The sequence below is a fragment of the Thamnophis elegans genome, chromosome 8, assembly GCF_009769535.1.
Source record: "Thamnophis elegans isolate rThaEle1 chromosome 8, rThaEle1.pri, whole genome shotgun sequence".
Lineage (NCBI taxonomy): Eukaryota > Metazoa > Chordata > Lepidosauria > Squamata > Colubridae > Thamnophis > Thamnophis elegans.
In genome coordinates this window covers 35,085,236-35,108,361 of record NC_045548.1, presented here as the reverse complement: position 1 = coordinate 35,108,361, position 23,126 = coordinate 35,085,236, and the positions used below count along the sequence as shown (strand labels likewise).

The 23,126-nt window shown below is 36.9% G+C and overlaps 1 protein-coding gene across 1 annotated transcript in view; it reads right to left on the bottom strand.

Moving 5' to 3' along the window:
* ASXL3 (ASXL transcriptional regulator 3) overlaps positions 1-23,126 on the bottom strand; it is a 131,238-nt gene that overhangs the window by 62,516 nt on the left and 45,596 nt on the right. The window contains exons 3-4 of the mRNA XM_032222964.1: positions 6,183-6,291; positions 5,071-5,182 (exon numbers count right to left, since the gene is read on the bottom strand). Coding sequence (XP_032078855.1) covers positions 5,071-5,182; positions 6,183-6,291 — 221 coding nt within the window. The remainder of the gene's footprint in view (positions 1-5,070; positions 5,183-6,182; positions 6,292-23,126) is intronic.

Below are 23,126 nucleotides of genomic sequence, written 5' to 3'. Positions count from 1 at the left end.
TCTAAAAACATGCCATTGTTCACTTGTTTCTGATTTTATCAATTTTACATTGTTATAATAATTTTAAAACACAAAAGTTATAAAGTTACAAAGTATAGATTAACTTTCTTATTGTAGCAATTTGCTGTTTTCAAGCAGAAAATATCTGCATATACTAAAGATACTGAATGATCCAAAGTGCATTCTTAGAAGAATACAAGTATAAGCCACCATTTAAACTTTGTTTCCCTGAAAATAAGACAGGGTTTTATTTTCCTTAGACCCTCAAAATAAGTGGTTGGCCTTATTTTTGGTGTGGTCTTATTATTTTTGAGGTGCAGGAGGTGGCAAGCGTGGTTACCTCATGGCTGCTGCTGTGTTGCAATATGTTCGGGAAGGGCTTATTTTTTGGGGAGGGCTTATTTTAGCACATGCGCTCAAAAGCCTGATTGGGATTATTATCCTGGGAGATCTTATTTTCAGGGAAACAGGATATGTTATCAATTCCATACACCATATAGTTCTATACAGAACTATATGGGCATCGACATAAATGGTCTTGCATTGTCAACACACATATATCAAATAAGTCATCCAAATCACACTGACCTCCCTAGAATCTAAACTGCAAAATCAGAACAGCTTTTCTCTAGTCAGGCAGCAATACCTTTTTGTTAAGTGAAAGAGAAAAAAACCCCATGGTGTTAAATTATAATACAGTTAAAAAGAAAGGCATATTTGATCAAGAAGTGGCTTTAAACAAATAATGTATTGTTTTATGCAAGCTGTTAAAAATCTTAATTACTCTTCAAGTGACCTAAGTGAAATTAAAATGCATGCATTTAGAACAACATATTTATATTAAAAGAAGCAAAACAGAAAATATATTTGTTAATGTATGTGAGTGAAATATATTTGTTAATGCATGTCAGTGTAGATGTACAGGTACATAAACCGCAATTACAGTCTATATATACAAAGTGCAATTACAATATGTATGTGTGTACAGAGAAAGGATTTGAATAGTTTTTAATGAAGCAATAAGGCAAACAAGAAATAGTCCTTTCCTTCCCGATAATTATTGTTCACATATAGCAATGATAGTTGATGATGGAATTCTGAGGTATCTTCTGCAATAATCTGAATCTGTTGCAGAAATCTCAATATCTGGCTAAGATTCTGATGACAAATTATTCCTTCTTTTAAAATCCTTTCTTCCACTAACACAAAAGTACAAAGTACTTTTTATAGAATTGTAAGTTTCACACAGGCACATAGAACTAAATCTACAATTTTGGGCACTTTGACATTCATCCACTAGGATTAGAATATGAAATGTTGCAGGCAAGTTTTTCTTTGTTTGTACACATTTTCTACAAGTAAGCACAAAAATACTGGGAAAATACTTTTAGAAGAGATGCAAGTTAATTTTAACACATCACCATAGTTATATTATAGTTATTCCCTGTTATTTTCAAACAGAGTATAAAAGATAGGAAAGGTCCAGAGAAAATGACTGGCCAATGGACTGGCAAGGCTGAACAAGCCATGTTTCTCATATTTAAAATTCCCACTTTATTTTTATATTTTAAAGGGGGAAAAATAATGGCTATGTTTTGCTCCTGTAATAATACTCCTGCTCTACCAGTGCGCGCGGGGGGGGGGCAGGCATGACGGGGCGTGACAAGGGAATAAAACAGACAACTTGAATTGGGATAAAGAGAGATACCATTTTGGGGGGTGAGTTAAAACTCAGTTTCTCATGATGGAGTCTTCTAATAGTCAAATTGCCTGCTGATCAGTTACTTTTGGTAGAATTGTTCAAAAAGAGTATCAAGCCTGCCCAAACTGAAACACTGAGCAACTCACACACAAAACTACCTACTGGATCTGCCCAGTAGTACAGATTTTCCCAGAACTGAGTGGAAATGCTGGCTGCTGTAAATGACTCCTTTGGGAAATGCCTCTTATAATTTGTAAGATGTCCCAAGTCCAACAATCCAATAAATGGATCTGTAACATTATGACTAAAATATAACTGAAGTGCTCAGAGCTTCTGTTCATTTACAGGTCATCCTCAACTTACAACAGTTCATTTAGTGAATGTTCGAAGTTACACAGCACTGAAACAAGTGACTTATAACCATTTTTCACATTTATGACCATTGCAGCATCCCCACAGTCACATGATTTACATTTGGATGCTTGACAACTGGTTTATATTTATGTCAGTTGCAGTGTCCTGGAGTCACGTGACTATCTTTTGCGACCTCCTGATGAGCAAACTCAATGGGAAAGCCAGATTCACTTAATAACCATGTTATTAATTTAACAACTGCAGTGATTCACTTAACAAAAATGGCAAGAAAAGTTGTAAAATGAGACAAAATTTGCTTAACCACTGTCTCACTTAGCAACATAAATTTTGGGCTCAATCGTGGTCATAAGTCAAGGACTATCTGTATTTTAGGCAAATCCCCCTCCAATTGTATCCACATAAAATTCCTTCCAAAAACTAAATTGCCAGCAATGATAATCAAAATAGAGGCGGTAAGCCTAATTTTCCATATTGAAAATCACCAACATAAGATGTGAAGTAGACTGTAGAAGGATAATTGTATAGAGTCAGAGTCAGAAACAGACATCAAGCTGTTGAACCCAGTCATGCCCTGTTGAAAAATCCAAATTAAATAACCTAATGGCTTTCTTCCTGAACACATGCAAGCAATCTGGATATTACCCTTTTTTAAACTAAAAACACCATTGGGAAAATTATCATTCGAGACAGTAATGGACTAATTATGTGCAACAATCCAAACCAGTGAAGTCTCTTAACAGGGAAAGCAAGATGTGGAATGAAGTTACATTTTAGCAAGAATCACCTGAAGAATTAGCATAATCTCACCCTGAAAAATGGACTTGATAAATATGATACAAGACAAAAAATGTGCTTGTCCAGGACAGTGGTGGGATTCAAATAATTTAACAATGGGTTCTCTGCCCTAATGACCAGCTGGGTAGGTGGGGCTCAGTGGTCATGTGACTGGGTGGGCATGGCCAATTCAATGTCACTCACATCAATGGGCACTTCGCCTTAGCTGTGATAATGTAATAAGGGTTAACCGGAGACGCAGTTTCGGTAAGCAGGGTAATAAAGATTAGGCTAGAAACAACACCAGAATGTTTCCTTCCTGGCTTCCTTACAAGATAAACCCTGTAAAGTGGAAAAAAACAAAAGGAGATTTCTTCCAACAACCGGTTCTCCAAACTGCTTAAAAAGTTAACAACCGGTACTCCTGAATAGGTGTGAACTGGCTGAATCCCACCACTGGTTTAGGACAAGGAAAAGCCTATCTTTGTGAAAATGTGCCAGATGTGCAAAAATTTTATTTCCATTTGAATCCAACATGTAGCATCAGAAATTGAAGAAATGAAAGCCATGCCATTGAATTATACTAAGAGGTCAGCAATGAAGTGTCAGTAAATGTCAGGCTACCCACCGTACCCCCAGATCCCAGAGACTCCCAATCTTTCCTAAAGAAAATCAGACATTTTCTGAAAATGCCACAAGGCCTAAATAACACCAGCTTCGTTTAAAAGTCCAATGAAAAGGCACTTTAGCACTAGCCACATCTAAGTCCTGAATAGGAAGTATCTTGTATTTATGCTATCAGAATGCAGGAGAGAGAAATATAATTCTGTAGGTTTATCAATTTTTCAGCTGGTACAAAAACAACTTAAGGTATCAGAATCCTACACAGCAAATAAATGAATAGCACTATTTCCTTTAAACATCTCACTATGAATCTTGGTCTCCACTGTCAGTGGAGTATTCACTGCAAAAATGCCCAAAATGATTGGTGAATGCTCCATTAAAATGGAAGGGTTGTCCTCATCCTTTCTATAATTTTTTAAAAACATGTAGGAGAATGAAAAGAATTCCCTAAAGACAGAACATTTGAAAAATCATTGCCCTATTGTATTGTTCTCAGCAGAAAAGAAAGATTTTCTAGATATTTAAGGCACAGTTAAACACAAATATGATGTACAGATTTATTGCAAGGAAAAAGACTTTATCCTCACTTTTAACAACAGTATGGGCTACATATAAAGAAAGGCCTTCAAGAATTGAACATAATTTTCTTGTCAGAGTTTGACTATTACTTGTCAAATTATTCTAATTGATAAGTATTTAAAATCCTTTAAACATGTACATATAACTTGGTCTTTGAAAATAATACAATATATTGAAAGATTAAGAAGTTAATAGTTTTTTTAAACATCTGTTTACACATGCACATACACTTAGGCATCCAATCTACTAGGTACGGTTTCTCTTTTTAAAGTATGTCCAAAGTTTCTGTTTCTAGTCAGCATTATTTTGTCCCTAAAATTTCTATGCTAAATGTGATAAACAGTAAATAAAGCACCATTTACTACTTAACAAAAAAAAAAACACATTCTTCTCAGAGGAAAAGCAAACTTTTTAAATTATTGTTTCACTAAATTAATAGTTACGTATTGCAATATTTTACAAAGATATACAACATATTAAGAGGGTAAAATTATATAGCAGCAATTTCAGCTTAGGCTAATATAGATGGAAAAGTAGTCTGCAAATTAACTATGTTATAAAATATTGAAAACAGATGAGGTCTTCCAAATTTCATTTTTTTGAAGAATATGTAATATAAATAGTGCAATTCTGCATGTTATTTTAAAGTACCTAACTTTAATATTTTAAAAATATTTTCTGTAAATTCTAGTTCTTTTTACAACCCTGGAAACAGTAAAATCCAAAATTCTTACCCATAAGCCGTCTGATGTAAAGAACATCAAACAAACAACATATCAATGCATCTGGTGCATGAAACTTAACAATTCAATTCTATTAAATATCAAGATTTCTAAATCCATTAATGAGATCTGGAATGAGAACTGGAACTTTTACATTTAAAAAAAAATAGGCCTTACCAGAGCCAGAAAATACTTACATGCAGTTGCAAAGCATGACATTTTATATATCATTTCGTCAGCACATAAACATTGCATTAAGATTAAAAGCTAAAAACAATAGAAATAATATTTTACCTCCATTTTCTTCCCCATTGCTATTGTTAGTCTCAGCCATTTCATTGCTGTCCAACTCAGATTCACAACTTAAATCCCATGTTCCATCTGCTGGGCATGTAGTGTCTTCCTTCTGTGTGTAAAGACATATGTCATGCTGCTTGTCACATTTCAAAAAAGAATGTGCTTCTTAGGAATGTTCTTTAAATAAAATGTGATTCCTGACAATTTCATGAATAAGGAAAAAGTCTCTCTCAGGGCACAAGCCTTCTAGAAACTTACATAGAAAAATGTATCTGATTTCACACCAGTATTCATAGAAACTGACTTATTCCTTTAAAAAATCCAACAATTCCAAAAAACGATGCAGAATAAAATCAAACACCTTTTTTATGTTCTGCTTTTATTAGGTGGAACATAATTCTATAATTACATAACAAATTCCACAGTTCAGATGATGAGGGCTTTGTGGGTTGGTTTTTTTCCCCTATAAAGCCTAACTATACCACACAAAAGAAAATCTAATCAAATGCAAAAGCTGCTTTTGAATTCTGGCAGCTAGTAGAAAATGGCCCATATTTCTATTTCTCAGAAGAGTGCTATTCCATTTGATTACTTCAAGAAAATGCCACATTCTATCAGTTTCAAAATAATGCCTCCTCCTTCACTCAGATATCACTATTAGATTAAGGATTAAATAAATAGTTCTGCTCGTTCAAATAAAATCATTACTTGTATCACACAGCTTTACATTTTCAGTTCCTTGTTAACTCTAGAATTGTCATTCATGATATAAATCTTTCCAAATGTCTCTTTCACAAATACAGTGTGAATATATTTGCTTATTTCTAAATAAGCAAGTAAACCTTTGTTTATTTCTATAAAGGCAACATCTAAAATCTCAGTTAGGGAAAATAAACAAATCTACGCCTATTCTTGAATTTTGTTTAACTTATAAAGTTTATCTGGATTGGAAATCATGTTAAGTGATCTTAAAAATGTCTCAAACATAGTTTACCCGTTTCCTACTTAATGATTTCAATCTAATTTATTATTTATTTATATGATTTGTTAATTCAATGCATTGACTTCACAGGTCTGGGTAATTTTGTTTCTAAAATTATGCAACTCACCTTGAGTGCGTAGAGTCCTGCTTTGCCAGGAATTTTGAAGAATGTCCCATCACCAACACGAGTGTTGGTATGAAGCATTGCATTCAGACAAGCTAATGGAGAAGTGCCACTGAAAAACAAAAATAAAGCTGGCTAAAATGGAGTGTTTCTCAGAACCTTCTTCCCTCTTCTTAAAACTCATGTTTCACTTTAAAAAAATCCTGAAAACCTCCCAACATCTACATTACAATAACAGGCCAGTTGAAACTTAATCATATGCATCTGCCCCTTCAGCTTCAGGCAAAAAGTCTGCAAATTATAATTATGCTATTTTCACACAGTAAACAGTTCAGCATTGAAAAAGAGCTAGAGTCCAAATATTTATGTGAAATTACTTTGCAAATAACACCATAATGCCTTATTTTTAGAATGTTATAGACAATGCGGCTGTTGCACATGAATGATCAAAATGGTACAAGTTCATGGGCAGCTGCATTCCATAGGATGGAGAGGCAACAAAAGAATGCTAAAAGACTCCTGAACAGCCACATTTAAAATTGCAAGGCTAGCTCGGAACAAATATGGGCAGCACTGCTTTAACACAGCCAGTATAAACCATAGATCCTGGAATAAGTAGACAACAGTAAAGTAATTTGAAGCCATTCAAAGCCATTCACTCATTCTGTGATGAGCAACTTTCCTAAATCTACTGGAAGTTCCTTTGATTTCAAAGGATTCTGCTTGGAAGTGTAGGATCAGTTGCTGTTTATGAAATAATTCTAATATATAGGGGTGCTAAAAAATTTGTAAAACCTTTTGAAAGTTCAATAGTTCTGCATAAATATGATCTAAATCATGATCTGTTCTCCGTCCAAGTCCTAGAGGTGAACCCAATTAAACAAATGTCAAAAACATTCTATTGTATTTAGTTTTAGTTTTAGTGTTTTGTGATTTACAAAATTTACTTTTACAACATAAATATTTATATTTGTGAAATAAGAACTTTAATCATCATGACTATAATCATACACAATTAATTAAATTCTTAAAAGGAAGCACCAGATTGCAAGCTTTTCTCTTCATGCAACTTTTAATAAAGCAATACTAATCTAACTAATACTAATCTGACTGAATTTAACCAAGATAATTTACAGTAATTAAGTAATATCAATTGTAATTGTTACTTCAAATTATGACTATATCCTTATCAAATGTTGCATTTTACAATAAAACTTTGCTTTAAAGGATCATCTAATGGAAGTTTGTTCCTCTTGAACTTTTATTGAACTTGATACATTGTTTATTTATTTAATTTATATAACTCCCATATCACTATCAATCGACTATAAACTGCAGTAATGTGGGTAATTTATCATTCATGTCAATTTATCAAATGATAAATTTATGTGACATAAATATAACAAAATTTAATATACTGGTACATGTAAGTGCCCTGTGCAGACCTCTTCGCATACAATGGGCCTGTCTATTATTTTAGTGTGTGTGTGTGTGTGTGTGTGTGTGTGTGTGTGTCCATACAGAAACTTCATTTGTTACATTTGCTTCATTTAATCAAAGACTTATAACAGCAAAATTGGAGCTGGTATCATAATGGAGGGGATTATTTTTAGAATGGATTTTGGGTGATGTAGCTGTTAGCTTTTTTTTGTTTCAAATACATAGGATAGAAACATTTTAAGGAAATGCCTGGGTAAATTATTGAAAATATTAATATAGATGAATTATGTTGCTAGGGCAAAAGAGCCAATATATGCATCAGGTGATTGCACTGACTTACAACTGCAATTACTGGAATTCCAATTGCCATCATTAGGCAAATCCTTCTGCTGCCAGCTTCCCCATTGATTTTACCTGTTGGAAACCAGGCAAAAAGGGTACTAATGGCAATCATAAAGATATTGAGACTGTCATAATTGCAAGCAAGCTGCTATCTGAATTATGATTAGGTAACTGTGGGGATGCTACAATGATCACAACTAGGAGAAATGTTCATTGTTAAGTGCCATCATAACTTTGAATGATTGTTGAATGAGTCACTGAATTAAATGTGGACTACCTGTGCATCTTTCATTTAGTATTACTGAATGATTGTCATCTTTCCCAGATTGTCAGTTTTCCACCAGACAGGAAACATGACCAGATGAGCCAATTCTACTGTATTGTAAGGCTACATTAACAAAACCTTGCAGGTCTGTACAAATCCCCCACCATTTCTTTTATAGTCTCAGAAGTTAAGGAGCTTCCTTTCTGCGTTTCTTTTCCTCCCTGTTATGCAGCTGTGCCTTCTCTTAACCAGGTAGCATCTCTTTCCCCTTCTCCCAAATCCTTCCCACATCCCATTAGTCAGACTGATTTAATAACAGAACTCAAAAGTAATTTCCTACAATGTAATCTCTAATATAGTCCATAGAACTCCTCCCAAAAATCTGAAGTAGAACATTTAGAAATCAATAAGTAAAAACAAGAGTATTCCTAAAAGAAGCAAAATTTGGTCACACTTTTCTAGCCTAACATATCAAATTAAACTACCAAAGAAGTCAATATAATATTTAAAAATCAAGATACCTAAAGTATACCCTAGCAGTTTAACAAAGGAATGAATAATACACAGATTTCTTTAATAAATATCTAAATAGAAAGAAAATCTGACATGCAATTACAAATCACATTTATTAGGCCAAGATGAATTAACTTTACTCTATACACGCACAGAGACACATTATTTCATATCAAGTGGAACTAGAATTAATTATGAAGTCAGATCCTTGGGAATTGAAACAAATGCTATCATGACTGGAAAATGAATAAAATACATTGTTTTGATCTTAATGCCTTTTAAAAAGAATATTTTCTTTACAGACTATATACTTGGTTGTCATGCATCCATCTTCTCTCTCTATTAACTACTTGTTTAAGAGCCTTTTTACTTCCCATCTGAATAACCAAACAGTTGTAGACTTAATTTTTAAAAATTGTTTAGATAAAAAAAATGCAATTAGTTGAATATGGGAGAGAAAACTCAGTGAAGCTGTACCAAGTGATAGATGGAATTATTTCATCAGTTCAAACAAAATAATGCAGCAAGAATATACTGTATTGGATGGGAGATTCCACAGAAAATTGTGGAGAATAATAGGGCTAAGACTTCTAGATCTAAACATAGAAGCAGATTACTGGCCAATCAACCAGGCCTTTTAGTGGTAGTCAAGGATCAGTAGTGATCCTGCAGCAGTGGTGTCAGAAATAGCAACACCAGGTGACAGCAACATCAGGAAGGAATATGAGAAGCTGGAAAAGTACCAGGGTCTGAAGTAGGAACAAGAGAGGATGTAGAAAGTAAAGATCAAAGTGGTTTTAGGGACTCCTAAGCTGAGAATATCTCCAAAAGCTCCCAAGAATATCAGAACTGTGTCCAGGAGAGTGTAGTACTAGGAATAGCTAAGAAACTGTGCAAAACTCTCAAACTCCAGGCCGCTGGTAGAAGACTCAAGATTGAGGAAGCACATACAACTCAGATAGGGTGAGCAGGGATTTTTTAATATAATACTCTGAGTGTTATAAAAGCAGAAACTAAAAATATAAAACTACAAAAATGGATAATAACCAAATATGGCCATTTGAGGAAGAATTTATTTAATACTCAAGAGCAGGGTTCCCCAACTCCTGGTCTCTGGACCAGCACCAGTCTTTTGGTTTTGAATTAAATGCTATTTTCACAAACCTCATAGACCATATTTGTTTTCAGAGAGGTTGATTAGCAACCAGCATTTTAAATCGTATCAGAGACGGTATTCAGCAGGTTCTGACCAATTCTGGAGAACTGGTAGCGGAAATTTTGAGTAGTTCGGAGAACCAGTAAATACCTCTTCTGGCTGGCCCCTATTCTCTGCCTCCCGAGTCCCAGCTGTTTGGGAGGGAATGGGGATTTTGCAGTAGGAGTGGGGAGGGAATGGAGATTTTACAGTATCTTTCGCCTGGAGTGGGGTGGGAATGGAGATGTTACAGTATCCTTCCCCTGCCACGGCCACCAAGCCAACTCACCATACCATGCCTACCAAGACATGCCACACCCACCAAGACATGCTCACAGAACCGGTAGTAAAAAAAATTGAATCCCACCACTGAATCATATGTATTTATTTTGTTTGGCCTATTCAAATTCAGTCGATGAATTTAAAATAACATTGTCAATTATTTGAAATGGAAACTTTTCAGTATGAGATCGAAAATGTTTCTTTTATTATTTTCTTTCTATTTGTAGATTTCAGCACTAAGGCTTATATTTTGTCTCCCATAATCAATAGGCACAGACAGCATTTCACCTAACAACTGTTAGACACAAACAGCTTTATATTATACATACATATAGTATTAGAAGAACAGTATTTATCACGCTTCGTTATTCTTAATCAGGATCTTTATGACATTATAATATCTTATCTGAAATATAAAAATCTGTTTTAATTGTAAATATTAGATGTGTACAGACTTACACAAAAGAAATACAATCATCCTTTAAACTCTAAAATCCATTAATAAAACTTACTTTCTATAAAAAAGAATAATAGGCACAATTCCAAAACAAATAAACTATAGAAGAAAACCCAAACAGAGCAAAGCAAATACTGGTGGGTAGAACTATATTTGAGAATTTATTAATCTTAAATATGCCATCACCTAATTTATTACCATTAAGTCTTTTTCCAAAACCTATTCTAATATCAAGTTAACTTCTTTTTAAATGGTAATGATGCCATATTCCAGCAAATATACTATTAAAACTAACCAGTTGTTAATTCACACTTCCCTTTAGTAACAGAAGTTTACAGTATTTTGTGCCATTGAGCACCCTCTGCTGGACTCTGCGGCCAAAATCAATCAAGAGATTCAATAAATACAGGCTGCATAAAAGAATGTATATGTATTTTAAAGCACCATACAGAGGAATCTATAGAGTGGTACAATTTGTTTCTATCAGTAATGTAATATAATATCGAAATGAAATCTAAGTTCAAAGAGCTTTATTTTAGTTTTCTTCTTTAACAAAGCAGCTATCCAATACCATATCAAACATCTTGTTTTAAAATACACAAACTCAGGTTAAAGAAATGGACTATCCTATCCAGTATAAATAACATTCCTCAACCCTAAAGTCACATCAGTTCCAAGTGGCATTGCTGAATTTACTTGGAAACAGCCCTACTTTTTTCAGTGGGATTTATTCCCAAGTAGGAATATATTGGATTGCAAAATTAAAAGCAGAGTTCTAAGCTAATTTACTAGAAAGTTCAATGAACACAATAAGGTTTTTTTATTCTCCCCAAGGTTTAAGATTATACAATAAAAATGGCTTGCAATCCCTTGTAGTGTTGAAAAATTAATTTTAATTTTAATGATAAGAAAAGCATCATACCTGTTTATTAATTTTGAACGCCCTATTTTGATTAAACATAAATATGTTTGCATAATCCTACAGAGAGAATGGCAAGCAGCAAACTAAATAAATTCTATTACAGCAGCAATAGTCATTATCAGAAGATCTGAAAGATCAGGTTGGGGTTAGGCTGTCCTGAAGAAAATCTATTTATGTGGTTGCTAAGAGCTTACACTGATTTAACCACATATAATCTATCTATCTATCACAATTTTCAGAAAACAATAGGAACAGTTGATGCTAAGATTGAATGGAAGTCTAAGTTAAAATAGTGAACTATTTGGGCATAGCCACAAAAATAATGTATGCTAAACAGATTCCCTAAATAGTTAACCTCTAAATAGATTCTCTAAACAGATTCCCTAAATAGGTGCATAACTTTTATTCTCAATTATTACAATTAGCCATTAAACTATAGTCAAATAAGAACTTGGATGAAAATTTCCATGCTGAAATAGCCACAACCTGGCCTTCTGTATGATAATGTCCTTTTACTATTTGAATACTAGTTTTATTTCCACTCCTCCTTTCTTTCATACAGCATTAATTTCTGTTTCCATGATACCAAATCACATGAATAAAGAAAAAAAAACCAGTATGATACGATGCTGTAAAACTCAAAGAAGTGTTAAACATGGCATTTAATCATCTGAAAACAATATTATATTCACTGATATTAGGACTGAAAAAGCAAGATACATAGTTTACCAACCATTCATTTACCGGTAACCACTCAGTAATGTATGTATGTATGTATGTATGTATAATAGATTGTCATAAAACATCAATAGTAAATAATGGAAAGCAGAAATGATGGAGACTATGTAAGAATATACACAGCAGAATCTGCTTCGAGAATTTTCAACATTAGAAAAATCACTGTATTAATATTTAAATCATGAATTCTATTCATTTTTCTCATGCTTAGCTCTAGAGAGATCTGACATTTTTTTAAAAATAATATGCTATCTTTTAGCATATTTTAAAAAACCCGAGCCATATAAAAAAAATCTATTCAGCCACTTTTACCAGAAAGCAAAATCAATATAAGTGAAAATAAGTATTGCCAATTTGAATTTAAGAGAACCTGTAAGCAAAAGAAATACCGTATTTATCGGCGTATAACACGCACCGGCGTATAACACGCACCCCCCATTTTAACACAAAAATTTGAGTAAAAATTTTTTTCATTAAAAATAAATGACTTGGAAGCTCGGAACTTAATGTTGGATTAAAATTTATAACATTAGAACATGAATTATAACATTAACTCCTCTTAAAAGGCAAATATGAAATGAAAAAACACCTCTTTGAGCAAAAAAACTTAATCAGAATCACTGCTTTTTGGAAAACCAAAAACCTCTTCCTCATCTTCACTCTCTCCCTCTTTTTTCCCTTCCTTCCCCCTTCCTCTTGCCTATCAACTTCATCCTCTTTGTCTTTCTGCTCTTTCCCTCTCTTCCCCTTTTCTTCCTCCCTCCTCCTCCTCCCTCTTCTTCTTTTTCCTTCCTTTCTTCTTCCATCTTCCTCCTTCTCCTTCCATTCTTTCTCCTTCCATCCATCTTTTCTCCTTCCATCTTCTCCCCCCCTCCCTTCTTCTTTTCCTCCCCCCTCCCTCCTTCCTTCCTCTCCTTCCCTTTCTCACACACAGGAAGGGGAGGGGGGCTATCTAGTCGCTTTCACAGCATAATTTCTTTATCTAACTTTTAAAAAACAGTGTGCAAATCAAACGAGATTTTCGTAACCTGCGAAGCACCAAGTTATATTATGTTGTTACAAATTCGCAGCTACTCCATTCTTTCTGATAGGGAACTACATTTCCCAAGATGCCTCAGGTCCTCAAAGCGCTGAACGCAGCTTTGCAACTGACTCCAGCGAGGCCCGGTAGCCGGAGGCTGGGGTGGTTGTCAGGGCGATGCGGAGCGGACGCGCCGTTTGTTACTGCTTCCAGCAATCAAGACGGAGAAGGGAAGCGACTGAAACGGACGCTGGCCTCGCTCTCCTGCTGCGGCTTCTGTTTCAGTAGGGAAGAAAACTTCCTTTCGCTTCCCGAATTTGACTGGGTCCCGGGGCTTCTGCCGGGCGGCAGAAGCCCGGGAAGCGAAAGGAAGTTTTCTTCCCTATTGAAACAGAAGCCGCAGCAGGAGAGCAGGGCTGCTGCCGGCCGTTTCACCTTGCGCAGCGAATTTGACTGGGTCCCGGGCTTCTGCCACCCGGAGTATCGGCGTATAACACGCAGGCAGGGTTTAAGCGTGCAATTTTAGTTTTAAAACTGCGTGTTATACGCCGATAAATACGGTATGTTAACATTTACAATCACATATAGCAATGTTTTTCAAACTATTTTTCCCTTTTACTGCTTAGAAAACTCTCAAAGAACAGCAGATCTGTGTTCTGAAGAACATCAATATCTAGCCTTAAACTTCTCCACCTGAATTAACAACTATTATCTGTCTTCTGAACACCAACTAAAAATATATACCCAAACATTTTGTATCAAAGAGTACATCTGACATTTTATGAAAATAATTTACTGACTCAAAAAAATCCTAGTAATGATGGGTGTGGCAAATTACACAAAGTCAATGTATTCAAAGGCCAACTGATTAAATTGTCCCCGCCACTGATTTAGCCTCTGGGATATTTTCAACCCTACGTGGCCTTTATTTTTTATTAGGTAGATAAGCATTTTTTTTCCAAACAAAGCACCTTTCATCATTTTCATTTTTAAGATAATTTATGCATTTGAATAAAGTTATTAGAAATAAAGTTATATTTTGTGGAGTCTTTGGTATTCTCTGAGCTTGGTTGTATGCCTGCAGATGTTTCATTACCTGAGCAGGTGACATTGTCAGTGCTAGTGAGTGAGTGAGTTTGCTCCCTGTTTATGTACTGTAGCTTGTGCTGTCAATTGTAGGAGAAGAGCAGGCAGAACTGAGGGGTGGAGGTAAGCACATCATTAGCATAGAGTTGTTGCATTTCCATAAGCACTCCAACCACTCCTGAATTCCATTGACTCATATCTGGCACTAATTTAGTGTTGAATTTTAGTTGACCAGATTCTTGGACATAGGCTTGAATACATCTTCCAAACTGCAACCTTATAAATGGTTCTGATCTTTGCGCCTGACACCAATATTGATGGGAGAGATGGGAGAGTGGTTTTCTTTTTGGTAGTTCCTTGATTAGGGAATTGTTTTCAGTTGTTTGTTTGTTTGTTTCTTTAATCCCTGCTTATCTGGTGTAGGTTGCTAGGAAGGATATGATCTGGTATTTTTATTTTCTTTTTAGGTTTTTTTATTGCCTCTTTCAAATAGCAATAGCACTTAGGCATATACCATTTCACAGTACTTTATAGCTCTCTCCAAGCAGTTTACAGAGTCAGCATATTGCCCCCAACAACCTGGGTTCTCATTATACTGATCTTGGACGGATGGAAGTCTGAATCAACCTTGAGCCAATGAGATTCAAACTGCTGAACTATTGATAGCCGGCAGTCAGCAGAAGTAGCCTGCAGTACTGCATTCTAACCACTGCGCCACCATGGCTAAATAGTGAGTAAATATGGTCTGTTTCTATGTGTCTATTGATGGCTGATTTGTATGAATACCAAATCAAACAAATGCCAAAGATATATCAGAAATAAAAATGAATACCAATCTCAAGAATGATTCTTTGCTTTGCAAGAAGCTACTTCCTTTTAAATTTTGTTTAAAATGGAAATAATTCAGTCAAATACATAAAGAAGGGCACAGGACTTGCTGAGCAATAAGGCACTATCCAGAGTGAGGCCTTAGATACCATGTTAGAATCCCAGATTTAAGCAATGTTTAAACATGATTCCATTTAATTTCAGGTATTCAAGGCAGAATTGAATAACTGTTGCAATAATCATAATACTATGGCACAACACTATCACCAGCAGAGGTTTTATTTTCTTTTGTTTTGCTTTCACAGACAAAAAAAAATCTTAGCTGATATATGTGGTAGCCTTTCACAGTTTCCCAGAAATTCAGCAACTCACAGATTTCTTAACTAGTGGACATGTTGGATGGGAATTCAGGGAGTTGTCATCACAATGCATTTAAGATTGCCAGGTCAGGAAAAGCTAATCTATGAAAAACAAGCACCAACTTCTGTATGCATCAGTAACTTTCCATAATAAGCCCCAAGAAATTGCTCTGTAGTTACAACTGTTTAATCTTCAATATAAAACCACAAAGCATATTGCTTCAATTACCAGTGTACCTACATTTTATCCCGTCTTCCTTTTACCTCAGAAATCATTAGACTAAGTCACGGACAATTTTGCAGACAAGCTGAACATCTCTGGGTCAAGACATTCTGCTGCCTAGAACAATCCTAATACTTTTTGATTATAGTCACCACTGTAAGTGTAACTGGCTTTGGGGTCAATTATTTTACTTTCTTGCATAGCTGCCATTTGAGTTTTACTAATCTCATCATTGAAGAAAACAACCCATGTTTCATATTTGTGGGTTTTTGAAAGCATTTCATGTTTACATCAATGCTTTAGATCAGGATCCTCAAATGTGCTTTGTGGGGTGCACAAATGACCTGCACCAAGTCATTTTTAGCAGCCCACAATAATGCTGGGAAGTAGGCAGAAGATATTTTGCTCAGTTGTACAGTGGAAGGGCGGGTGGAGTGGGGGTGGAGTGACAGCTTGTCAATCACAGTAAGGTACTGGGTGGAGAGTGTGGCTCCGAGTCAAGGCAAGGTAATAATACAATAGCAGAGTTGGAAGGGACATTGGAGGTCTTCTAGTCCAACCCCCTGCTTAGGCAGGAAACCCTATATCATTCCAGACAAATGGCTATCCAACATCTTCTTAAAGACTTCCAATGTTGGGGCATTCACAACTTCTGGAGGCAAGCTGTTCCACTGATTAATTGTTCTGTCAGGAAATTTCTCCTCAGTTCTAAGTTGCTTCTCTCCTTGATTAGTTTCCACCCATTGCTTCTTGTTCTACCCTCAGGTGCCTTGGAAAAGTTTGACTCCCTCTTCTTTGTGGCAACCCCTGAGATATTGGAACACTGCTATCATGCCAATTACCTCCTCTAGACCGATTAGATCCCACAGATTAGGCCTCCTCCGAATTCCATCCGCCGGCCAGTGTCGACTGGCGACTACCCGGAGGAGAGCCTTCTCTGTGGCTGCTCCGACCCTCTGGAATGAACTCCCCGTGGAGATTCGAACCCTTACCACCCTCCAGGCCTTCCGCAAAGCCCTTAAAACCTGGCTGTTCCGACAGGCCTGGGGCTAAAGAACTGTTGCCCCCGGCTGGAATGGTATGACTGTTGTGTGTTTTAAATTATGTATTGTTGCGTGTCGCTTTAATTTTTGTTTGTATCCCCCTCCCTTGGTTTGAGTTGTGAGCCGCCCTGAGTCCCCTTCGGGGGAAAAGAGCAGCATATAAATAAAATAAACATTCAACATTCAACATGTCTCCCCTAGTCCTTCTTTCTATTAAACTAGACATACCCAGTTCCTGCAACTGTTCTTCATATGTTTTAGTCTCCAGTCCCCTAATCATCTTTGTTGCTCTTCTCTGCACTCTTTCTAGAGGTAACTCATGGAGCTGCAATGCTCTTGGCTTGCACTCTATTATGTCTAGACTAGCATGCCTCTTCCTGCCTCCCCCATGGCTCTTCCTTACTGCAACCTTGAATGAGCGGATGGTTCCATGAATGGTCCAGAGTTATCTGGTCCTGCACTGGGGATCACTGAAGCAGAGCAACTTTAAATTTATGATACTGGAGACTTTTGTGACAGTTTATGAGTGTGTGTATGCATGTGGGTACTTCAGTCTTGCAACTTTCCATATAGTGAGCTAATCCTTATACAAGATTCATGTTGATGTGAGTTTGAGGCCACTGATGGATACAAATTTGAATAAAGTTGAATAAGTTGAATAGTCTTACTATTCCTTTTCTGAAAGTCAATCATATGATCCTCCTATGAAACTTAAAAGCCTGGGCTTATTTCAAAGGAATATTTATTCAAACACTGAGCCATAATTTGTTTATATAGGCATGCAATTTGGTGTTTCATTATTTTACCTAAATTTGATACAGAGCACTACTTATAGCACTGAATGTTTAGTTTTTACATTACCTCATCTTTAAAACAAACAATGATAATATAGCTACTTTTATCAAACAGAGTGAAAAATATTTAACACGCACAAATGACTTCCTGGATTTATCCCTCAAACATCTTCTCTTTAAGCTTAGATTCATACAGACAAAGCACTTTGGAGTTGGGAAATATTCTTCTGATTCACATTTTTATGCAAATGTACTAAATATAAGAACGGAAATTCAATTGTACTCTAAATATTTGTTTCTGAAATGTAAGATGCTATTCTACAATAAAGACATGTACAAAAATGTATACACTTGGAAAAACTATATAAAACAATGCATATTTTAGTAAAAAAAATGCTTTCCTGTGTAAGAAAAGTATATATTTACAAAAATGCTTTACAAAATGTATGAGAATATTTGTACTGGTTTTTTTTTATTGCAGACTATCTATCTATCTATCTATCTATCTATCTATCTATCTATCTATCTATCTATCTATATGCTGGTCTTGTTGTATTCGGGTCTTTTCCCGTGTAAGATTGAGATTGTCTTGGCAACGTTTTGGCGAAGTCTCACTTGCCATCTTCAGGCTGCTGTTTTCAGCTTAAAGCATGGTCTGAGCTGATGTCTTTCTATAAATCTTGGTGGGGGTGTGTGTGTGGAGTGCTGGCTTTGTTTCAGTAAGTGGAATGATTGATTGTGTGGTTGTATCATGATTGGTAGATTGCTGCTGATTGGTGCTGGCTGTGTGTCCGTTGTTGCTTTGTGTTTTAACAGCCTGGGTGGTGGGTGGTGGGTGGTGCTCGTTTGTTGACCAGGGGTGGTTTCCAGTTGTCTGGTAGGCGGGAGGTATCGTCACGTTTATTCATGTTGTGGGGGTGTTTCTCTATTTCGATAGCTTCCATAATTATTCTCTTGTTGAAGTGTTTAGTTTTGGAGATTAATTTGGTTCCTTCAAAATTAATTTCATGTCCTGTAGCTTTAAGGTGCTGGAAAAGGGAGGAAGTTTTTTCTTTTTTTCTTACTGCGTTCTTGTGTTCTGCGATGCATGCATTTATTCTTCTGTTCTTTTGTCCTACATATGTTACAGGGCAGATTTTGCATGGTATTTCGTAGACAACTTGGTTTTCTAGCTGGATTTTGTCTTTGGGGTTTCTTAAGATGTTGGCTATTTTTTTGGTCAGTGTTGAAGGCCCCTTTTGATATTGTGTTTGTGGAGAATTGTGCTAATTTTATCTGTGGTGCCTTTGATGTAAGGGAGGAGGGCAATGTCATTGTCCTGTTCTGTGTCTCGTTTCTTGGGGGGGAGTCTCCCTTTGGATTAGGTTGGTAATTATTTTTCTTTGGAATCCGTTGGAGGTTAATATGTTTGTGAGAGTCTGTAATTCAGTTTTCAGGTGGTCTTTGTCGGCTAGGCGTTTGGTTCTGGAGATGAAGGTCTTGGCTACAGAGTTGATCTGTGCAGGGTAGTGATGGGATTGTGCGTTTAAGTAGCAGTTGGTGTGTGTTTTTTTCCGGTAGATAGTGTGTCCTAGGAAGCCATTGGGTTTTTTGTACATTAGGACGTCCAGAAAGGGAAGTTGGTTGGTTGCTTCTATTTCCATAGTGAATTGTATTTTGGGGTGTGCGCTGTTGAGATGTGTGAGGGAGTTGTCCAGTTTTTCTTTCCCGTGTGGCCAAATCATGAAAGTGTCATCAACATATCTAAGCCAGAGTTTGGGTTTGTGTTCAGATTTATCTAAGGCGTTAGTTTCAAAATGTTCCATGTCGAAGTTTGTGATGACGGGTGAGAGGGGTGATCCCATGGGTGCTCCTTCTATCTGTTTGTATCTTTGTCCATTATGGATGAAGTATGTGTTGGTTAGGCAGTGGTTGGTCAGGTCCAGGATGTGTTTAGGGGGGTTGTGTTTGTTCTGGATAGCTGTCAGGGCTTCTTTTATAGACACTTGGGTGAAGAGGGATATGACATCGAAGCTCACGAGTAGGTCGCTGGGTTGTAGGTTTTGTTTCTTTATTGTTTCTATGAAGTGGAGTGAGTTTTGTACATGCGAGGTGATGGATTCTGCGTAGGGTTGGAGTTGTTTGGCGAGGAATTTGGCAAGATTCTGTAGAGATACTATGTAGCTGACTATGGGTCTGAGTGGTGTTCCTTCTTTGTGTATCTTGGGGAGGCCATAGAGTTTGTGGCATCTGGAAGATTTCTCTCTGGGGATGATTCTTTGCTGGATTTCTTTACTGATGGGAGAGGCTTTTATTTTGGATTTGGTGGTTTTTTCCAGGTAGGTGGTGGGGTCTGTGTTTAGAGGTTTGTAAGCGGGGTCTTGGAGTAGGTCCCCACCCACCACCCAGGTTGTTACAACACAAAAGAACAATGGACACACAGCCAGCACCTCAGCCACACAGGATGATACGAAACAGCCGACCAATCTACAAACATCAACTCCATCTACCAATCAGGATGCAACTACACAGCCAATCAACCCACTTACAGCAACAAAGCCAGCACTCCCCCCCACCAAGATTTATAGAGAGATGGCAGCTCCGACCACGCTTTACTCGCAAAAGCATGAAGCTGAAAACACCAGCCTGAAGATGTAATAATATTATACTATATTATACTATATTAATTATATTTATTGATCATATTTGTACCCATCTCACAGAGCAAGACTCTAGGTGGCATACAAAGAACCATAAAACAAATTTAAAAATATTCAAAATTCACAAAAAATAATCTTATTATAAAAGCTAAGATACAGCATCAGATTAATAATGGAGCCATCTAACCAAATTACCATTCCCTTGTGATCCCAAGGCTTGTTGACGCAACCAGGTTTTAGGATACTTCCAGAAGGTCTGGAGAGATGGATCCAATGTCACCTCAGGGCAGAGGTGTGTTCCTACCAGTTCAGACAAACCAGCAGTAACTTGGTGGCCTGGGTCACTGTAACCATAGGGTCGCTGGAATCAGCAGAGACCCAGGCCTGCTATGCCCCCAATCTTGTTTTTGGCTTCTGCGCATGCGTGCACAGCATAGCATAACATAGGTGCATCCTTGAACCGGCAGTAGCAGCAGACCTGTTGACACAACAAAGTTTTAGGATACTTCCTCTGGAGAGATGGATCCAATGTTACCTCAGGGCAGAGGTGGGTTTCTACAGGTTCGGACCCACCCTTGCCTCAGGGGAATGATGTTCCATGGGGGAGAGAGGAATGCCATAGCAGACAAGGCTTATCTCCTAGATCCTATCAGATGTAACTCCTTAATAGATGGACCTGCAGCATACCTCTACTACTAGACCTGATAGCAGATGTAATTGAGAAAAGGTGGCCCTTCAAATAATCCAATCACATGCTATGAAGTGCTTTAAAGGTCACCTCCAGCACCTTGAATTGGATCCAGAAGCAAACTGGGAACCAATGCAGCTCAAGGAGCAGAGGTGTAATGGGCTCTAGGGGCACACATAATTGCACATTCCGTATTAGCGCAAGTTTCCAGATACTCTTCAAGGGCAGGCCCATGTAGAGGGTATGACAGACGTCCACCCAGTAGATAAACAGTGTATGAATCATCATGATCAAAGCTCCCAGATACAGGAATGGGTACATCTGGCAGAAAACATGAAGCTATGCAAAGACCCTCCTAGCCACAACTACCATTTGCTCCTTGAGCAGGAGTCCAAGAAGACCTTCAAGTTGCAAACATTTGGTACCAAAGTGCAATCCCATCCAGGAACAAAGATGGCATCATCCCAGAATCTGCAGACCCTAAAACCTAGAGCCACAGAGTCTTGCCAGAGTTCAGTTGAAGCTTGTTATTTCCAATTCATACCCCCACCAACTACAGGGATAATAAAGCATTGCTTACTTTGCCAGGGGCAGAGATGTATAATTGAATATCATCAGCATACTTTTTAAATTTCAAACATTTATATAGCCACCCATCTTATACCAAACTCTGAGTATTAAACTATGACTGTTTGAAATACCACAATGAGTTCTAAACAGAAATCTGAACTGAAAACCAAGTACTAGGCTCAATACCTTTTCAGTCCACCTGTATGGTGGAGATGGAGAACAAGTTGCTCTCCAGATACAGGTAAAAGGTAAAGGATTCCCTGCACATGTGTGCTAGTTATTTTCTGGCTCTAGGAGCAATGCTCATCTCCGTTTCTAAGCCGAAGAGCCAGCACTGTCCGAAGACATCTCCGTGGTCATGTGGCCAGCATGACTCAATGTGCACGGAGTGCTATTACCTTCCCACCAAAGTGGTTCCTATTTTTCTACTTGCATTTTTACGTGCTTTTGAACTGCTAGGTTGGCAGAAACTGGTGCTAGGGATTCAAATAGCTGAATTGCCGACCTTCTGATTGACAAGTTCAGCGTCTTAGCCACTGAGCATCGCATCCCTTTACAGGTAGTTCCAGATACAGGTAGTTCTTGTTAAACAATGGTAATTGAGTCTTGAATTTCTGTCATGAAGCAACAGAGTCATAAAGCAGAAGGTCACCTGACTTTGTCATTTAGTGATAGCAGTTCCAGCAGTCTCTGCTTTACAGTTGTTAAGCAAATTACCTCAGGTCATTTAATGAGGCTCTCACTTAACTGTGATATCTGACTTCCTGTTGACTTCTTCGCTGACTTTGCTTGCGGGAAGCCAGTGGGAAAGGTTGAAAATTGTGATCATGTGACAGTGAGATACTGCAATGATCAGAAATTTAGGCTGGTTGCTGAGTACCCAACTTGAGATCATGGGATTGTAGGGACACTGATTCCTGGAACTTTTAGGACTGGTCATAACTACTGCTTATTAATTTGTCATAGGTTTGAATGGTCACTGAACTAGTGATTGTTAATTGTGGACCACTGGTATTATCATTTCTAACATTCCATATACAATTTAGGCCATTTTCAGTTTCTAGAGCAAATGGAATATAAACTTAACAAATATTTAAATAATACAATTTATTGTACTATTGCAATACAATTAAAATACAAAAATTATATAAAATATACAATAAATTTCAAGTCTTGGCTATGTGCCCTAGTTTACTTCTAAGACAATTATGGTCTCCTGCTTGATATACAGCCGTTCTTTTTACTTGGCTTGGATAGGACTTGTTCTTGGATCAGTGACCCAAGCTTCATTTTCTCTTCCATTTCTTTTAAGGAATCATTCAAAGCAATTGTTGTTATGTGTTGGAACACTCATACAATAACCTTGAAAAAGCACCATCAGTTTTCAGGTCAGCTTAGTTTGAGCCCTGCTGGGCTTGTCATGCCACAAGGCATATGAACAGAATCTGCAATTTTTTTGTTCTACAAATATATTAGCTTAGTTGAAAATTAAATAAAATGTCAATTGGTGGGCTGAATTGAATAAAGTTGATTTTATATGCA